The 13,595-nt window shown below is 44.8% G+C and overlaps 1 protein-coding gene across 2 annotated transcripts in view; it reads right to left on the reverse strand.

Annotated features, from left to right (window-relative positions):
- CCDC47 (coiled-coil domain containing 47) overlaps positions 1–13,595 on the reverse strand; it is a 44,649-nt gene that overhangs the window by 17,742 nt on the left and 13,312 nt on the right. For both annotated transcript variants that reach the window (XM_073607604.1, XM_073607605.1), the window contains exons 2-6: positions 12,381–12,669; positions 10,757–10,867; positions 4,793–4,967; positions 4,457–4,578; positions 481–546 (exon numbers count right to left, since the gene is read on the reverse strand). In XM_073607604.1, coding sequence (XP_073463705.1) covers positions 481–546; positions 4,457–4,578; positions 4,793–4,967; positions 10,757–10,867; positions 12,381–12,669 — 763 coding nt within the window. The remainder of the gene's footprint in view (positions 1–480; positions 547–4,456; positions 4,579–4,792; positions 4,968–10,756; positions 10,868–12,380; positions 12,670–13,595) is intronic.

Raw genomic sequence — 13,595 nt, forward strand, 5'->3', positions numbered from 1 at the left:
TGCGAGTGACATGCGATGCGGGAACCCACACTGGAATCGCGCTGGTCTCTGCATATGTGTGAACCCAGCCTGAAGCTCTGTTTTCACAGTTAAGTGACAATGACGTAGTTGTTCAGCATTTCAGGTCAGGTTTAAAACAGGATCAGGTCTGCATAAGGATCAGGTCAGGATTTTATCCTGTTAACAACTGAATGACATGTGTGCAATTCAGAAGCATTCCCATAGAAGTTGATGGGCCTGAATTTGCACCTGAGCCGGACCGCACTGCTCAGGAAATTGACAGGACTCTTTCAATTTGCACTGAAATCGCACTCCGGCTGCACCGGACATGCAGTATGTGAACAGGCACAATAGAAAGCAATATTCTTTCACATGTCAAGCAAACTGGATGTGGTTCAAAACGCATCCAATTTGCATATGTGTGAACGTAGCCTTAATGAGAGGCAGTACGGGGAAGAAAAAAAAAAAAAAAATACATACCACTTGATCACAAGTTGGACGCATCATACGAGCCAAAACATTCAACAGGTCCTGGCGTTTCAAAAACTGGAAAACAGGAAGAAACTTTGAATACCATTCCTGCAGAGAAGCAAACAACTGGAACATATCCTTCAACTGAAACTTAAAAAAAAACCCACCAAACTTCCTTTTCAGGGCTATGTGATCTTTTAGAAACATTACATCCATTAGAAATAAAGGATCTCTACAATACTGCAAACATAAAAACATAATGCTGTGAAACCTTTTCTACAGCCAATTTTTTTGTGTTCTAATGCTTTTGCTTAAAGAATATTGCTGTCAAACATATGACGTCTGCCCGATCTGCAGCTGGAGGGTCTCTGTAAGCCTCGGTTCACACAAGAGGCAGCACGACTTGCAGGTCGGTTCACACAAGAGGCGGCACGACTTGCAGGTCGCCTCACCGAGGCGACCTGCACACGACTGCCCGGGCGACTTGCAAAACGACTTCTGTATAGAAGTCTATGCAAGTCGCCCTAAGTCGCCCCCGAAGTCGTACAGGAACCTTTTTCTAAGTCGGAGCGACTTGCGTCGCTCCCCTTAGAACGGTTCCATAGCACAGAACGGGAGGCGACTTGTCAGGCGACTAGGTCGCCTGACAAGTCGTACCTGTGTGAACCGAGCCTTAAGGCTCAAGTATTTCGATTTTTGCAATAAATCAGCATTTCAATTTGATTTGTTTGGCTGCTGACACCTGTTTCTATTAGAATCTATAAACAAGGATCAGGAGGAGCTGTTGGAGGAGCTCAACTACTTAAAGACCCAGCCTTTTTCTGACATTTCTTAACAAGTAAAAATCTGTATTTTTTTGCTATAAAATTACTTAGAACCCACAAACATTTATTAGCAGAGACCTAGAGAAAAAAATGGAGTCGTTGCAATTTATGTCACACGGTCTTTGCGCATCAGTTTTTGTGTGGAAAAAATACATTTGAATGAGTAAATAAAAATAAATATAAAACCATATATATTTTGAATACTATGAAAGATGATGTTACACCGAGTAAATAGATACCGAACATGTGATGCTTTAAAATTGCGCATGCTCATGGAATGGCGTCAAACTACAGTACTTAAAAATCTCCATAGGCGACGCTTTAAAAACTTCAACAGCTAACCAGTTTAGAGTAACAGAGATCTAGTGCTATAATTATTGCTCTCGCTCAGAGGTTCAGGGCGATACCCCACATGTGTAGTGCAAGCTCCGTTTACATATGTGGGCGTGACCTACATATGTGTTCACTACTGTTAACATGGGGACAAAGGTAAAGGTGTTGGCGCTACAAAATATTCTATAGAGATTCAGCATAGTAAAAAGTGCATAGTAAACCATCTGCAAAAGATAGCAAACTATTGCAGTCCAATGTGACAATCCAAGCACCAAAAAAACATAAGTCCTTGTTTGATGGATACGGTAAAAAGTATGCCGGAGCGGGGATTCATCATTTCCGGGTACTATATGTGACATCTAACCAACTAGTATATCCAGAACAAGGCGTTGATCGCACGCCACTACGAGCCTGGTATACCCATCCGCACATGCTGTAGACACCTTAGTGCTGGGATTGGCACAGTCACATGCGAGTGCAACTTATGTTTTAATTTCAAACCCTTTTAAATAAAAACATACTACACCATAAAGCTCTTCTGCAATAGCTTGCTATTTGCACATGGTTTACTATGCACCATTTACTATGTTGAATCACTATCTATATGATATTTTGTAGCGCCAACACCTTTACCTTTGTTCACCATTTCATTCGAGTCCACACTCTTTTAAAGCAGCGGCTACACGATTTATCATCACAATTCACATGCCAACACCAGCCACATTGTTCAATAACATGTTTGCATGGCCCGAGAACTGGAAGTGACGTCATGACGTCGCTCCGGTCCTCCAAGGGCACAGAGATGATTGGTGGCCATCTTACCATCGCTTATCTCTATATGGCAAGACACCGCCGGCGCCGGATGGTTCCCGGGCTCAGTGATCGGTAACGTAAGCCCGGGTAGCGACGGGAGGGGGGGCACATCTCCCACCGCTTTTAAAAGTGATCCCGCGGTAAATCTGCTGCAGCAACCCCTTTTATCTGAAAGACTGCCTTTTAACAATAAGGGCCACCCAGATACTGACCCCACCTAAATTTGAATAAGGTTATTGACCAAATATTGACATGTCCATGCTTGTTCAATGAGAATACCTGGGAGACCTGCCCTTTTGTTACACTTTAAACAATCAAAACGAATTATCTATTGTCCTACGATCAAATTTTCTGTCCAGACCGATCAGAATAATTTCAATTAAATGCATGGGTTTTGCTTGAAATCAATGACTGTGTCTTCTTGATAATTCATAGACTAGATTGTTTTTTCACAGAATCAGATAAAACAGATTAATGCCATAGGCATGACCATATTCAAGGCCCTGGATAATGGGGTAACACCAGTCCTCTTGTACAGGGCCCAGGCAGGAGGGTGACTTGGATGTAGGCAGGGAGGGTGATCGTCGTGTTGGGGGGGGGGCGAATTGATGGTACCAATCCCCTGTATGGCTCTTTGCAGCAGCTGAAAACTGGTATCTTCCTCCATTGCCTCCCACTAGCTTTCAGCTGATGCAGAGATGGCCATACAAGTGATCGTTTGCAGTATCCCCCCGTCCCACTGATCACCCTCCCTGTGTGCCACACATTTCCCCCTGGCACCCGCGCAGTGCTGTCGGCTTCCCTCCTCTCTTTCCCACTGGCAGCTACAAGCACATATTAGGGTCCTTCAGGATGGAGTGTGTCATACTCCTGAATGAACACAATGAGCAATCTGTACGGATCACGCACTGTGTTCATTCATAACTAAAGCATAGTAAACTGTGTTTATTTGAGGAGGGGCTGTCAAGTTGGCTGTATGGGGCTCCTCAATCCACTGACTGTTTTAAAAAAGGTCTTAAAACATTTCTTTTTAGCAAAGCTTTTTGTCCTTTTTAGATGTTTGTTTCATTGTATAAACTGCTCATTTTTTTTTCTTTTTTGTTTCTAACCTGTAGCACTTTGAGATCTTTTGATGAAAAGGGCATTATAAATAAAATGTATTATTATTAACAGCAGCCATGACCATACCATCTGATAGTACAATCTTTTATAGTTCTAGCATCAACCATGTAGTTGATGATTTGATGCTATTTGAATAAATGGTTCAGGTGTGTCCTCCTAATTACATAGTTTTGGTAAATCGAAAGGAAACTGTACATTACATATTGTACAGTCAGATCGTATCGTGTATGGCTAGCCTAAAAGGTCACCATACATGTTACAGTCTGTACAATCCAGTTAAGAATTCACAAAAAAATTAAAGCGGGGTGCCGGCCGGGAAAAAAAAAAATGTAAAAGTCAGCAGCTACAAACACTGTAGCTGCTGACTTCAAATAAGCACACTTACCTGTCCTGGGTGCCCGCGATGTCGGCCGGCCGAGGCCGACCCGTCCCTCGGGTCCCGGCACCGCCATCCTAACTAAGGGAAACGGCTTCACTGCCCGTTTCCTACTGCGCAAGTCGCGCAGCGCTTTGTGAATGGGACGCGATGTGTTGTGGGACACACACAGTTCCCATAACACACCGCGCCCCATTCCCCAGAAGACAACGCGGGGAGGAGAAGACTGAATATCACCGCGGCGTAGGAAGAGGCAGATTAGGAAGACTGCCTAGCAACAGCCATTTCAGGTGAGTCAAAAAAATTTTTTTTTTTCCTCCATTTTTTTAGGAATTTCTTATGCAATTTTTTTTTTTCTAGGGTGGACCTCCACTTTAAATATGTAGTATGAAGAGGTACCTAATCTATACAATCAATTTGTATCCAATCAGGATAGACCCAATCTTCTAGCTGTGAACAATACAGGCTGAGCCCATTACTTTGGCATGAAGACAAAACAGGCAGACAATGACAGCACCTTAAGCTGAATGAGCATGCCCTCACAGCACAGGCGTCCCGAACACCACAGGTTGTAAATGTGCTCGTTCTCTTGATTCAGCTTCCCTGTGCTCACTGCTTCTTTGCTTGTCCCATCATCTCCTGCAAAAAGAATATGAATGGTTTAGTTGATAATGCTGGTTCTGTAAATCAGACAATATTGTCTGTGTATCAAAACACACCCAACTTTTTTTTTTTACCTTGAAATGCTTTATTCACAACACAGCACACACTGCTGCCTGCATATTTTTTGCAAGAAAATACACTCATTCCTATCAACAGGTGCACTAGATGCCCCCCCCACTGATACACTCACCTACAAGAGAGAAGTTGCTCTCCAGGAGCTCTCTGTGGGAGTTGAACCAAGCATGTGCAAGGCGGCTGTTCTTGTTTTTGCCGATGATGTAGTTCATGATATAGGCTAAGAGGCCAGTGACCATAAGGATTTCCATATAATAGCTCTCCCAGCTGTTCTGAAGGTGAGCAGGGACCTAGTGGAAAGGTACACAACAAATAGAAACCAGAATTAGATGGTAAATTCTACGTTCTGGGAGTGGTATCTCTATTGGTGCCAATACCCTGTATCGGGGAGGCGCATCCAAATTTCATATGCAAGACAAAAAAAAAAAAAAAAGATACTGCACCTCAAACAGGTACCAGGACTCCAGGTGGGGGGAGTTTATCCCCCCCCTGGTGTCCTGATACCTGGCTGGAGTGCACACCAACAGAACCTCCATGCATGAGACAATATACCATCACAGCAGCTGGACATATTGGTGAATAACAACTTTCCATTGGAGTCATATATACCATGATCCAACCACATGGAAGACAAGAACACAGTCGGCAGGAGTGGTGAGATTATCAACTTGTAACGAACACACTTGTATCTGAAGCAGCCTTAGCCTACGTTCACACTGGTGCGACTTGTCATGAGATTTGACAGGTTATATCACACCCTATTGATGGCTAGGGAACTTACCATATCAAGGCGATGTCGACTTTGCGGTTTAAGCATGTATTGCAATATGTGTGAACTAAAAATCCCCATTTTTCATTGCATAGTTTGCTGGAAAGGGTGTATAGCAGTGTGCAGAGGGTCCGTTCAGAATTTGCTGACTTTGGGGCGCCGCACCGATTTGAAAAAGTAGTTCCTGCACTACTTTTGGAGATTTCAGGTGCGACTTGCATAGACCTCTATGCATGAAGTCATACAGATGTCAGCCAAATCGCACCTGAAGTCATACCGACATGCGGCTTTGAAATTGTGCGATTTCAAGTGAAGTCACACGTTTTCAAAGCCCCATTCAGCGTTAACCAGGGCTTACTCCTGTATACATTGCAGAGGGAAAAGGATACACAAGCTGGAAGGAATGGTAAGGCTAACACATTGCTACAAGTACTTGTAAATAAATACAGTTTTACCTGACCAACACACTCACATGTCTTCCTAAAACGCTTCCGTAAATCCCTTCAGGCCACAGGTTTGGTAGACAGCTGGAGGATCCTCCACCCCACAGACAGGGATTACAGCTACTTTTCAAAGGTTCACAATGTATATACCAGAATAGATCTGCTATATGCTGACCAGCCCACTTTGGAACTGCTGCAGTGCTCGTCCATCGCGAACATAGCGATATTAGACCATGCTCCGATCACTGTTACCCTCAGGCACCCATAGGGCCTGGACTTCAATGAAAATTTGTTGGACGATCCGGTAGTAGAGTCAAAGATCTCAGAAACCTTGCAGCACTACTTTCCAGAAAATACTGCTGCAGACCTGAAAGAGGGAACAATCTGGGAATGCCACAAGGCAGTAGTACGAGGTGAGCTTATCGTCCTGAGCACAAAAATTAAAAGGGAACGACAGGCAGACTTCAATAGAGTGCTCAACGTACTCCAGCAGGCAGAACTTAAACACAAAAATGAAAGTGATCCCGAGGCATTAAGGAAGTTAACGGAACTTAGAGAATTGTGCTCACGCTTGCTGGAAAGACAAGCACGGAAGCAGTTGAGGTACCTGTCACAAAGGTATTACAAACACGGTAATAAATGTGGCCGTATGCTGGCGAAAGCACTACAGAAAAACAGGGCCCAGACACAAATACACAAACTTTGCTCCCCCTCGGGAGACTTTATATATAAATCCTCCCAAATAGCTGTGGGATTTCGTGACTACTATGTTACCCTATATAACCTTGGCGCTGATATAACCCCAGAAGATAAGACTGAGAAAATGTGTAGAATCCACGAATATCTAACCACGAATGGATTACCTCCCCTGACTGAAGACCAACAAACTGATTTAGACTCCCCCATAACAATTGAAGATCAAATCCACCATTAAATAACTGCCCAATGGGAAAAGCCCAGGCCCAGACGGATACACTAAGGCTTACTATAAGAAATTCTCCCAGATACTAGCCAACCAGATGTGCAAATACTTCAACTCCCTGACAAAAGGTACCTGTGGTCCACCAGAGGCCCTATTAGCACACATTTCAGTTATACTGAAAGAAGGGAAAGACCCCCACCACTCCACAAAGCTACCGCCCCATATCCCTACTGAACACTGACGTGAAGATATTGGCGAAAATTCTGGCGAACGGACTAAAATATCTTATTCCCCAAGTAGTCCACCTAGGCCAAACAGGTTTCATCACAGGAAGGGAAGCCAGAGGGACTCCATACGAGCGATTCAACTCATTCACTGGGCCAAGAAACAGGAAGACCCCCTTCCTTACTTAATACTGATGCAGAGAAAGCATTTGACCGTATCAACTGGTCTTATCTGTGTTCAGTACTTGTCACATTGGGTTTAGGCTCCAGTATGCTAACCTGGATACAGGCCCTATACACAGACCCTAGCGCACAGGTCAAAGTAAATGGCACTCTTTCATCCAAGTTCCTGATCAGGAATGGCACGATACAGGGGTGCCCGCTTTCACCCCTCCTCTTCGCATTAGCCTTAGAGCCTCTGTTACGTAGAGTGAGAGCAAACACGGACATAACGGGCCTGACAGTAGGTACCATAGAGCATAAGCTTTCTGCATATGCAGATGATGTATTATTCCACCTGACGAACCCACTGATCTCGCTGCCAGTCCTGCTGAAGGAGCGCCAACATTTTGGGGCAATTTTGAATTTTAAAATCAATTACACAAAGTCCGAAATTCTGCCCATACAATTATGCTCAAACATGACAGATAGACTGAAAACAGCAATCCCCTTTACGTGGGCTGCGACCCCCCTCCGTTATCTAGGCAAACAACTAACAGACAGTTTTGACATGCTATACATGATGAACTACCCTAAGTTGATATCTGCGGTCAAACAGGATTTGTAACACTGGACGAAAACCGCCTTCACATGGCTAGGGAGAGGGAATATTTTAAAAATGAATGTCTTGCCTAGGATTTTGTTCTATATGCAAATGCTCCCTATATCCCTACCCAGAACCATCTTTGCCCACATATCCCACATGTTTACTAAATTCATATGGAATTCCCAGAAACCACGCATAGCACCGAGGGTCCTGAAGCACCCTGAAGGCTTGGGTGTTCCAGACCTACAGAGATACTATCAGGCTATAGCCCTCCAGAGACTCCTCAACTGGCGCTTTCATGACCAATCTAAACTGTGGGTCACAATGGAAAAATACATGGCCGGGAGAAACTTGGCATATGCCCTGTGGCTCTCGAGGGAACATAGGGGCTGTCGGAGGACACGTCCCCCCTGACGCACCTGCCGCTCAGGATGTGCGGTAAAATCCCCTCTGTCACCGATGGGAGGGTTATCTTTGGTTCCCCCTGGGGAAAGCGCAAACTTCTTTGGCACATGGGTTGATGATAGGAATGCTAGCTGTGGGAAATTGTTAAGAAACGGCAAACTGATACCCTATGACTCTTTGACAGATCCGGGAGACCACAAATTAACTTTTGGAGGTATAGACAGTTACACCACTTTTTTGAGATAAATGGTAGCTCAATAAGAAATATTATGTCACTTACACCTTTTGAAGGCCTGTTCATAGCGGACAAACCAATCCCACGAATTGTATCAGAGTTATACCAACTGTTGGGATCCTCTGCATCAAAACCCATCTGTATACGGGCATGGGAGAAAGACCTGGGGCAGGAACTCACGGGTCCTCAACTGACACACTTATATCAGATGACCCACTCAAGCATGGCCGACTCCAAAATGCAAGAGCCAAACTACTAATTGATGTCGCGCTGGTACAGGGTCCCCGTGGATTTGGCACGGATGTACCCTACCGGCTCCGATTTATGTTAACGGGGATGCGGAGGCCGAGGAACCCTCCTACATTTATGGTGGGAATGCCCAATAATTGCACCTTACTGGGAAGATATTAAAGACCAGATTAAGGAGGTTTTGGGGATAGATATCCTCCTCTCTCCGGTCCACTTTCTTTTGCACAATCCCTACCATGCCTATAAGTCGTTACAAGAAGAACGCACTACCTCACCTACTTGATGCCGCTAGGCGACTACTTCCTTTTTACTGGAAGAATACGCAGATACCAAAACAATGAGGAATGGATACGCAGGATAAATTAGATCAGGGAAGCAGAAGAATGAATTGCAACCTGTAACGGTACTAGAGATAAAACACACTGCCCGATGGACTCTCTGGACAGATCATTTCTCTGACCACAACCATATCCCCTCTAGTTTAGACGAGTCTCTACTAAAGTTAGCAGATCCAACCCTGGGCCACAATAGGGCACTAGATAGTAATTAATACCAACATCCTGGGGAATGGAGCATAGACCGCAGACATTGCATAACCGTTTCCCTTTTCTTTTTTGGACAATAACCGGGCGGCTGGCAGTCCGATGCGGGCAAGGCGAGTCCCTTATACGCCTATGGTGAGATTCTGACCTTCTTCCCCCCCACTATGCTTTTTCCCTAAAACCACATCCAGCATCCCCCACCCCCCCTCTTACCAACGGTTAAGCACTGCAAAATTTTTACTGTTGACAAGATTGATGGTAGTTAGCAGTTCGAGGTCAAGATGGCTACACACGGCAAGGCCAACTGCCCACACATAGGTGCCCTGAACGACGGCACTAGCGTTGTGACGTTTCATAAGGAGAGCCGAGGGGGTTGGGCGACACGCAGGAGGTCAGATGGAGGCCTTGATTGGCACCCCTCCTTCGGCGTGGAGCCTAGGTGGGGCCGCCCCTGGAGCTGGCTACGGTGGTTCCATCCCATGCAGATAACTAAGCCTAGACCGTGCCGAGAATTGATAATTGGCAAAGGCATGTTAGCCACACACTCTACTCTCAAGAATAACCTTCTTATGCTATATTTGTTTTGGCTAACATAAGTTACCTTTTTGTTGTAAAAGATAAAATGCTTGTCACTGTTAAGAACAAGTCTTACCTAATTGTTAAGCTATCAATGAACTCAATAAAAAAAGTTTAAAAAAAAATACAGTTTTACCTTGACTAGCATTCCGCTCTAGAGCCGATGGTCAATCAGCTGCTAACACTGCAGAGTATTTCTCCCCAAGCAGACTTGACCCGGCACACACCTACAAGGCATAGAGTCTGTAACCAGGAGAGACGGTCTTGTGTATCACCCTCCCATGCTGCCATAGATACTTTTGTTGCAAGCACATTTGTATCTGATACAGTCACATTCCTGTACAGATCGTAGAGGAGATAAAGACACACAAGCTAGCAATACTTTCATTGGATTCAGTTAACCCTGACCAGCACTCCGCCGCCACAGCCGATAGTCAATCAGCTCCTACACTGCAGATTATTGCTTTCAAAGCAGGCTGGGCCCAGCACTTACCAATGAGGCGTACAGTCAGTAGTCAGGAGAGACTGTGTTCTTTGCATCATCTTGCCTTGCGGAATTGTCTATTATACACATCCCATGTCTTCAACAATTATCTACCTGCTTGACACAGACTTTTAGCTACCTATTTTTATATCCAGTGGACTTCTCATACCATAGTGAGGGATCGGGTCTCCTATATTACATCCTAGGGGGAGTTAGGGGTTGTAAAGTGGGGCACTCGGGGGACGTGGCGAAGTGCCTGGGCAAGGGGGGTTGACATCAGGGCCGCCCAGTGAGGGGTCTACGAGACATGCAATGTAATGTTGTAATTTTTAGTCCAATTTAATCAATACATTTATTTTGGTGACCTCAGAGGTCCAGTATCCTTTTTGGTGTTTTTGACTTGGACTGTAAATTCTCCTCTATATTATAGAGTATATTTAGAGAATAGGAATAGTTTTCCTTACATCCACAATGGTGATAGGATCCTTGTTCTTGCTGGGGCTGCCTGAATCAACCTTATCTTCATAACCTTCAAACTCTTCATCATCGTATGGTTCAGTGTCTGTATCTGACTCCTGAGACAGAAAAGGAATGAGGTCGTCATGTTAAGTTGCCATCAAAAAAGAAAGAATATAAGTAAAGTGAAAATGCATCTTTGAAGCTCAAAACACATCAACTTAACATTCTATGCTTTAAATGATAAGCTCTTAGGGTGCTAATCAGAAATGTGAGAATATGATGTGGTTTTACCCTAACACACAACCTAGCAACTAACCCCTAATCCTAACCCTAAAAGGAGCGAGGCTTAACCTAACCATAAAAGAGAACTACAGCCAAAGCTAGTTTGGCTGTACTTCTCCTATGGATAACAGGAGTGCAGTCCGTTCTGCAGTCCTGTGAGCCGTTTTCAGCAGACAGGGGGCTGAAGCCCATTGTCAGCTGACGTCACAGAGCCAGTCCAGGCTCAGGCAAGATTGCGACAATGGAGTCATCACAGGTGAATGGCGTGTACTGTGCCTGCTGGGATATGTACATCACACGTGTACTGTGCCTCCTGGTATGCGTATATCACAGGCCAATGACGTGTACTGTGCCCGCTGTGCCTCCTAGGATTTGTACATCACAGGCGAATGACGTGTACTGTGCCCACTTTCCCTCCTGGGATATGTTTATCACAGGCAAATGATGTGTGCTGTGCCCGCTGTGCCTTCTGGGATATGTACATCACATATCCCAGGAGGCCTTACTGTGTAATTCACAGAGAAGGAGGAGGAGGAAGGCAGGCCTAGTAGCATGTCATCAGGAGGCCCACCTGCTAAACCTAGAAGAGCCAGCGGGACAATCGATGATGTCAGGGATAAAATGGCAGTGCAGGACTGAGCGGTGGCAGGGCATGAGAGGATCTCAGCAGACAATGCTGGATCCAGTGGATGGGTGAGTATCTAATGTGCAGCACCCCCCTCCCAGTAAGCGGGGGTAACAGGAAAAAATAAATTAAAAAAAACATTGGAGCGTGGGTGATTATCTGCTTTAAAGGGAACTGTGCTTTGCCCATACAGGGAAAAGCATCAGATTCACTTTAATATTCCCATCCCTCAGAGCTCATACATATCTTCAGTTCTCATTGTGGTGGTTGGAGACGCACCCACAACGAGAGAGCACTTAGCCAATCATCAAACACCAGTGCCATCACACTGAGCAAGTCACAGGGTATTGCCTATATTCCTGGTGACCAAGCAAAGCAATGTGGCAGAAAAGCAGAAGAGTGTATGTGCTTCTGGGGGAAGGGGTCCTGCATGGATAAAGCACAGGTTTGACTAAACCAGCCCTTTCTAATCCACACTAAGCTTCTCCTCATTAAAAGTATTAGGCATTTCTGTGCCAACATTGGCGATGAAAAACGCGACTTCTAGTACCCAAATAATGTCTGAGAATTACAACTTATGTTTATTGACTACTCTAAAAGGAGCACTTTTAAACAATGATTGTCTGACAGTGTTAAGAGGTAAAAAACAAAAAAAAAAAAAAAACACAATAAGGTTAGTACATCCAGTCACATTGTTGAGATGAAGCCATATAACATCTTACTTGTCCCTCTGCATCCAGTTCAAATTCTTCCTGCCCTTCCACTTCCACCGTGGCCTCTTCATCATCCTCCTCTTCCTCCTCCTCCTCTTCCTCCGGCGGGCTCTGCTGGGGAGGGTGGACAGTAGCCGTCTCCTCTGGAGTGTCCTCAAACTCTGCAAAGTCGTTGTCATCATATTCTGTCACATCATCACCATCGTCAAACTCTTGGAACTTGGCACTGGAGGTATTCATCAGCAGCAGGAGGACGACAGCCGCCAATAGGCGGGACAACATCTTTGCCGAATACATACTACAGAGGGGGGAAAAAAAAAAAAAAAAGACAGACATTATATTGATTTGTGAAATTAGTAACTTAGTAACAGTGGTCTACAAACTGCAGCACGTGGGCCAGATATGGCCCTTGGGACACTATTCCTCCCGCTGACACCAAGGAGGGGGCACTATTACACCCAATGAAACCAACAATGGGACACTCTTTCTTCCACAGACACTAACAATAGGGGGCCATTTCTCCCACTGATAACAATGCGGCACCATTTCTTTTACCAATACCAATGATGGGACACCATTCCTCATACTGGCCACAGGTGCTATGGAATTTTTTTACTCCCACTGACCACCTGAGTCAGCTCAGCCCCACTAATGCCTGAAGGACAGTAAACTGGCCCTTTATTTAGAAAGTTTGGAGACCCCCGGCCTAGAACACTGGGTGCAAATGTGTGATAGATTTAAAAAAAACTCCTTATTTTGTGATCTAGACAAGATAAATGTGGATTCTAAATGCTGCAGTGCAGGTCACACTTCTTTAAAGTGTTACTAAACCCACAACAGTAAAATCAGTCTGTATATGCAGTAAAGCATGCTTGTTATACGCACTGTGGAACCTAAGGGGTTAATCCTTTGCACTGTGTAAGAAGACTTTTATTCTGCCTTCTCTGATCCTTCTCTTCCTTCACCGTCCCCAAATCATCTCTTGATGGAGCAGAGGCTAGGGGACAAGCTGAACATGCTCAGTTTGGTGTATATTGCTAGAGTTTTTTTTTTTTTTTATTTATGTGAGGGTGCATGTGATCTGCACAGGGCCAATCAGCACTGTCCAGACAGAGGGTCAGGGGTCCTGTAGCCTCAAAGGGACAGGCAGAGTAGAATGAAAACTCCTCCTACAAGCTTTAAACAGACACTGATATAAGTCACAAGACTGCTATATACTGTTGA

Source organism: Aquarana catesbeiana, linkage group LG12 (assembly GCF_042186555.1).
Source record: "Aquarana catesbeiana isolate 2022-GZ linkage group LG12, ASM4218655v1, whole genome shotgun sequence".
Classification (NCBI taxonomy): domain Eukaryota; kingdom Metazoa; phylum Chordata; class Amphibia; order Anura; family Ranidae; genus Aquarana; species Aquarana catesbeiana.